General features: G+C 34.9%; 1 protein-coding gene across 1 annotated transcript in view; it reads right to left on the reverse strand.

Moving 5' to 3' along the window:
• LOC109821049 (aspartic proteinase CDR1-like) overlaps window positions 1–7354 on the reverse strand; it is a 20042-nt gene extending 12688 nt beyond the window's left edge. The window contains exons 1-4 of the mRNA XM_020387244.1: window positions 7152–7354; window positions 6946–7066; window positions 351–778; window positions 89–245 (exon numbers count right to left, since the gene is read on the reverse strand). Of these exons, the coding sequence (XP_020242833.1) occupies window positions 89–245; window positions 351–778; window positions 6946–7066; window positions 7152–7354 (909 nt within the window). The remainder of the gene's footprint in view (window positions 1–88; window positions 246–350; window positions 779–6945; window positions 7067–7151) is intronic.

Here is a 7356-nt window from a genome sequence, read left to right on the forward strand (position 1 = left end):
GTAACTCTAGCTGCTACAATAGCATGCTCATTTATTCAAGAATAATAAAACAAGAATATATAAACCAAAAGAAAAAAAAAGAACTTACTGCATCTCTAACTGCTGTAAAAGCTTCATCTGGTAGGTATGCATAAGTGGTACCACTGTCCAGTATAGTTCCATGTTTCCTATTAAACATCCTTGAATCTAACCGCAATGGTTTTTCCGCCACGTGTATTTCCTTCAGCTCAAGATTGTAATATGGACTGTTGCCATCCCGAGACTAGAGTAAATGTGGGAGATGTATCAAATGTATTTGTATGGCAAATCCATACAACTGAAATTGCCTAAATTTTAGTGGTTAATCATACCTACGGTTAGGATCTGAATATGAAAATATCATATCTGGAGGAGGAGAAATTCCACCAAGGATCATTGCGCCTCCACCAAAATTCATCCCGCCATAACATAAAGAAAATGAATCATTAATGGCACCCTTTCCAACAAGCTGATCCATAATACTCAAGCGACCACGGCCTAACCCCATTATGCCATCAGCATGTTGAGTAAAAAGATCACCAGTTTCACTGTTTTCACAACCAAAAACAGCTCGCTGAGGCTTAAGTGAGCTCTCCTTGCCAAATGATATTATGTCCTCACCAAGTACCCCACTACTCGAGCTCATTTCAGCATACTGCCTCTCATAAACACACTGCTTTTTTTGTTCATCACAAGTACAATCAATATTACACTTCACTGGTTCATATGTTGTTGATTTATCTGGCTGAAACCTTGGGTCCTGAAAATCAGTCAAAGATAAGTTTAATTAGAACTACAGACGAACCTGTCATTCTCCAGGAAATGAGAAGTTTTTAAAACTCGAGAGGCAGTATGCATACTTATATAAAGGAAAACAATCATATGCCAATCAAATTAAGTTAGAAAACAGTATATACAGTGAAACTATAGATAACTTGATATCACCTGCAATAAAGAAACTCGAAATATCAGCCATCATGTTAACTACTTATCGAACAGAAATATAAAATGCAACTAGATATAGTTTATTTCCTTCAGGCATGCATAGTTATACATTGGACATAAAACAAGAATGCACCTCACATCTTTCAATCTAGAAAATGATCTCAATATTTGCTTCTTAACTAAATTGGCTAACCATGAAGTTCTCACAATAATAATTTGGAAGCTAGTTTACAATGAAAGAGGCCCGATGCATGCCTGGTCTCTGGTTATCCTTTTATTAAGAAAAGCTTAATGACACCTTCATATCACATCCTTGTTGTAATTTAACTTTTATCCGCACTAATAAAGACTATCAGTTTGATGCTAATCCTGAGACCTCCTATTACCTGACCTCCTATTACCTTCTGACTTTACTGGCAAAGCTCTGCCTCATGCCCTTTCGTAATTATTTTAGGGTTAATTGCGAACATGCCCCCTGTAGTATCACCCAATAGCAAAAAGACTCCTATAGTTCTATTTGCTGCGAATAGCCCCTTATATTATTGGCCCAGTGCGGATTCACCCGCTTAGTGAAAATTTTCAACTCTTATAAAAAAAAGATAGCAATTGAGGGCCCATCATCAAAAATAGAACAATAGGGGTCTAGCGCCTCTTTAAACCTTTTAAACGATTTTTAGAGTCAAACATTCAGCGAGTCTATTCGCAAAAATAGAACTATAAGGGGTATATTTGTAATTGGGTGATACTACAGGGGACATGTTCGTAATTAACCCAATATTTTAAGGGTTTTTTAGATATATATCACCCAAATCATAGGTTTTTTCAAATTTACCCCCAAATAATTATAGTTTCAAAAGCACCCCTTTAATTGTATTTTCTCTCAAATATACCCTCACCTTAGACTATGTTATTTTAACAATGTTTGTTTTAAATTTGCCCTTCTACCCCCTAAATATAGTGATGCAGGGGAGAGACTAATTCATTGTCTGTTGTTTATCCCCTTTCTTGCGTTCTCTAGTGTTCAGTCAATGTGCTCTTTTTCCCTCCAAAGTCCTATGTGGCAAACTCTCATCTAAATTGGACGCTCACATTGTAAATTGTTAAGCAATTATTTCCTCATAATTATTCTCACTCTCTCTAGTGACTTCTTTCTTATTTGATGCACAACGAAAGAAAACTATGCATAATATCATCTATGGAAAGATTTTGGTGCCCCATGTAATCGCACAAGATCTACAATGATCAATCTTTATAGATTGCTAGCAAACCACTGCGTACTTATGTCATCCATTCCTGAGAATGGAGAAGGCCGATTGAGGTTGCTAATCATATGCTGAGGGTGTCTATGATTGCTTCTAACTTATTAGGAATGAAGTTCATCTTGTAGATTCCAACCAAACCTTTTCTTTTCCATATATGTAATAATTATCCAAATGTTTTATGCAAGGTTTTAAATATCGTTCGACATGTCCGACATGTCGGCCGACATGTCGGTTTGAGGGCTTGAGCGACACGATATGAGCGTTTTCAACTCGTATGTCGGTTTTCAGGACCAAATCGGTAATTTCGGGGCCATATCGGGCATATTGGCTGATTTTTCAAGGCATTTTTCAGCCTTAAAAAATCGGCCGATATGGTTCTTTTTTAAGATCTGTTTTTTATTATTGAGTTTGAGTTTAGTGATAAAAACTCAATCATGTTTGACTCATTCTCATGTTTAAGGATTTCTTATGAACCCGATAGAAAGAAAAGAGAAAAATTAGGGCTACAGCGTACTTGGGAACCGATCACTCCTTTTGTGAACGACGACGCCCTTCCCCACCTCCATCTCGACCCCCGTCGTCCATCTCCGGTTACGCCCCGAAGTCCGAATCCCAACCGAATCCGAGGACGGCAGGGTATCCCGTCGTCGGGATGAAGAGAAAAGGGTGGTCGGTGACTCATCCGAAGGACCCCGAGCAGATGAAGAAGAAGAAGAGCACTGACACTGCCTCCCTGTGACGTCTCGTCGCTAAGACTGCCTCACTACGACGTCGGAATCCACCTATCACCGGCGCCGCCTTTAGAATTTATAAAGTATGTTTATATTGAATTTAGGAATGCTTAGATTACATTTAGAACATGATATTATACATATGCGTACCATCCGATATGGCAATCCGATATTTAGTCCAGTCCCCCGATATATACCCGATTTTCGCTATCCGGCATGAATTTTAACTGTCCGACATGACTCCGACATCCAACATTTAAAACCTTGGTTTTATGAGTATAATATATGTGTATTCTCGTATACTCTTTATTTGATTTGTTAGATTTTTCTACCCTTTCATTGTATTTATATGTGCAATCTTGAAGCATTTTTTCCAAGGACTTAGGAAATGTGACTGGAACAGAGGATAGAGCGGCAGTTCTTGGAGTAAGAAGAAAAGAGGGAGAGAGAGTAATTAATTAATCTTTTAGTTATAATTAATTCTATCAAGGATGGAACTGACATTTCATTGATTTAATAGAATATTCCAATAGGATGATACTCTAGAATTTAAGGCAAAGGGTAAGTTTAACGAATGATTACAGATTGAGGGGAAAACTTAGAATTATTATAATTTAGGGGGCAAAGTTAAAAATACATATAATTTGGAGGGTATATATTGAAAAAAAAACTCTTATTTAACAACCATATAATTGAGAATTAATCACTATATTTATCAATAAGTAGCTTTGTCCACTATTTTATATCAATCAATAGCTAGAAAGTATTTTCTTAATTTTTCATCTACTTTTCCCTTCTTCTGTCCCATTCATATCTCTCTTCTTGAAGTTGCTCTTCGTATGCAGTTTGTTCAACAACAAAGAACAACTTATAATCCAAGAATATTATAACTAAGTTCACCTCAAGAAAAGATAGGGAAGAAAACAAAGCCAATAATGTTTTAGAATGAAGTGGACATAAAAAACATATTAATTGATAATAACTATCAAATATGAGTTTTTAATGCATCAACAAGTAATTTAAGATACATCTTAAACTCCCTACCATTGTACCGAAACTATGAAGCTATCTTATGGCCTTTTATGAGCCAAATTTGACTCACACAACGGTGTTAATTTTTTACAATGCACTTTAAATTCATGATCAGTGGGAATTGAACCTTGATTGCTTTGATACAATCTTAAAAGGTCTTGCCTACACCTAAACTTTGAAGTTGTGGTGAAAGTTGAGGGTTATAATTTTATACTCTAACAACTTGACATTAGTTTTCACCGCTTTTTATGTTATATCCTTAAATTTATATAATTTGGTAGTTATATCAAGCCACAACCATGGCCACCATGATCTTTGAAATATATGAATTAAAATATTATGATACTCAAAATATTCATTGGAGTATACAATGAGAATTCTTTCTTGAATGTGTGAAAATGAACCATTAAAACATATACATTGGATGATATATTATCATATTCTAGATGTTAACAGACATGTCAGATTCAAGACCTAACCGCTTAGGCCTAGGCGGGTGCCTAGACCATTTTTTAACAAAAAATGGTTATGTAATAAATTGATTTGTTTATTGAGTTGATAAACCAATTATGAAATTGTCACTAGCTTTACATGATTTTTTCCATGTTTTCTCTTTATAAGTTTTTATTCAAAAAAATTAGAACATGCATATCTAGTTAGCGCTTTAACACTCGATATTATAAAATATCTCCAATATATGCACTGAATGTGGTCTCAATATCCAAACACTAAAAACACTAAATATGAATAATGTGTTATATATCACTAGGCAAAATCTCCATAAAAGATTATCTAGGTGGGATTACAAAATTACTTGCTATAAGGAACAAAATTCCTCAAATTATTGTTTTTAGTTTAATCATTGAGAAATATAATTTAGAAACTATAAATAGAATCGTGTATCACACTGTAAAAGCATTCAAAAAAACCCTGAAGTTTACTGTGTAAAAGCATGCAAAAAACTCTTGAGATTTATGATGAAAGATGATCCAAAAATCTACCTCAAATTAATAGTTTCTTTTGTCTACCTTCTCCTAAGGTAACAGACGACTCTTAAATGCACATTGCTAGGAAAGTCCTCTGATTGAATTCTCACTCCAATAGTTTCCACCTCTTGTCTATTAGATTCTTCAGATCCTTTAATTAATATTTTGCTTTCTACCACATGATTTCATCCTCTTTACATTCTCATTTCTTCTCATGACTGTTTTCATCCTCCACAAAATCTTAATAGTATCTACAATGAGACAGTCTTTTAATTTTCAACCTCTCAAGATGACTTTTGGTTTCTTTTATATATGATAAAATAACTCCATCCAATTTACACAGGTGTGATTTTGATACTATATGGTATCATTTGTTAATAACTTGGAAAATCTCTCTTTGTTGTGGGATTGAAGCTACAAGTGTTTCTCGGTCGATGATCTACAACTTCCATTCCATGTAATACTATGAAGATGCCTACCTAATTAGGACTTCTAGAGTTTCTGGCTAAAATAAAAAAGAATTTACTTTTCTATCATATCTAGTCATTCCATTGAAATATGATGTCAAATACATGTAGTCTCATTCTTGAAGCAGTTGGGCAACATCAAATTACTTCTAACATTAATAGCCAAAACAAGTAGATAGTTTCTAGATTATTTTTTCACTTCTTCAACTCCATATAATTTATTTAGACGTGGCCATATGATGACTTGATCATTAAATTGATCTCCTTATACACTAAAATGAGTTGATTGTAATCAACTAATACCTATTGACATTCCTTTCGATAATTTTAAAGAGCTCATAATGTAACTTAATAGTTCCTTTATCTTTTTGGAACTATAATATATATACAAAATGATTTTTATTTCTAACTTATACCTATTTGTGACCATAATTAAACAAAACTCAAAGAAATGATCATCCAGCAAGGAGCTTCATCAACAATATAGAAGACCCCTGCTGGAAAATAAAGGAAGATAAGGAAGAAAAAGAAAGAGAGAACTTCTTCAAGTGTTGTATAATTCTTACAAACTTCTTGCTACTATTCACAAAAGTGGGAAATAGTGTTTTCAATGCGCGAGGCGCAATGCGGGGCACAAAGTCAGTTTAAGCGCACATGCGCAAGGCGCAATGCGATGTGCGCGCCCGAGCAAAGCGAGACGCATTCCAGGATTGGTCACATATTGATAATGCCAACTACAATGGGATTTTATTGTTTACAGAAGGCGTTCATTAATGAAAATGCAGACTAGATTGTTTTTGTAATTTTTAGATGAGGCAGTCTATTATTTGAATGCAATCTACAATGCAATTTCATTATATAGGTGTCGAAAAAAATGACTATTTTCTGAGCCTATATATTATCATTTATTTTTATATATTTTTATTTATATTGTCTCGGGTTAGTTTATGACCGTTTATAGCCGTTGGAGTATAAATTTGAATAGTTATGATTACCTCAATTGAATACAATTGTATTTATTTTTATGTGGGAGGTAAGCTCAACAAAGGTTCTTATATTCACCAATCATTATTTTGATAATCCTAAATTTTGTTTGCTACAACTATAGATTTCAAATTCTAAAATTTGTAATGATACAATTTGAGTTTGAAACAAAAAAAAATATTACAAATTATAGTATTACATATCCCAAAATATTGATGAAACAAACAACACTTTAGAAATCCCAACCCATGTTAAAAAAACCTATGATTTTAAATCCCATGGTGAAATCCATATCCTAAAATTATAGGATTTAAAACAAATACCCCCTAAGTGAAATTCTTTAGAATTAGCTTGATTTGCTTCATCAGGTCAGCTGTTATCATTAGAAGTCACTTTAAAATCTACTTAAATTTATTGTCTATCGTCATAAAAATCTCAATAACTGATCGTATTTATTTATAATTACGATATAAATTCCCAAATTAAATGAATATTTCATTATAAAAATAAAAATTCTTGCCTGATGATTCCCGCACTGTTCACACGAAGAACAAGGAACGTAGGTCACCGTACTCCCGGAGTCGACAATCAGCGCGAATTCCTGAGGCGGCGTCCCAATATAAAGCCTCGTCGTGTAATACCTAAAAGAAAAAGCAAATAAAGCAAAATATGGACGATTAAAGAATCAGATGCCTTAGATCGGGGTGAATCGGGCGGTGAGGTTACCCGTTGGTGAGGAGATCGTCGTAGAGCCTCATCCGAGCGTAGGGAGTCAACGCGTCGTCGTCTCTCGAGAGGTGGCGCCTCTGCAGATGGTTGATCTCGACGGAGTTGAGAGAGGAGTTGACCGAGGTGAGGGAGAGAGGGAGGACCACCGGCGAGGGTTCGCTCACCGCTCCAGCGTGGAGGAGGAGGAGGAGGAGGAGCATCG

This window comes from Asparagus officinalis, chromosome 8 (assembly GCF_001876935.1).
Source record: "Asparagus officinalis chromosome 8, Aspof.V1, whole genome shotgun sequence".
Taxonomy (NCBI): domain Eukaryota; kingdom Viridiplantae; phylum Streptophyta; class Magnoliopsida; order Asparagales; family Asparagaceae; genus Asparagus; species Asparagus officinalis.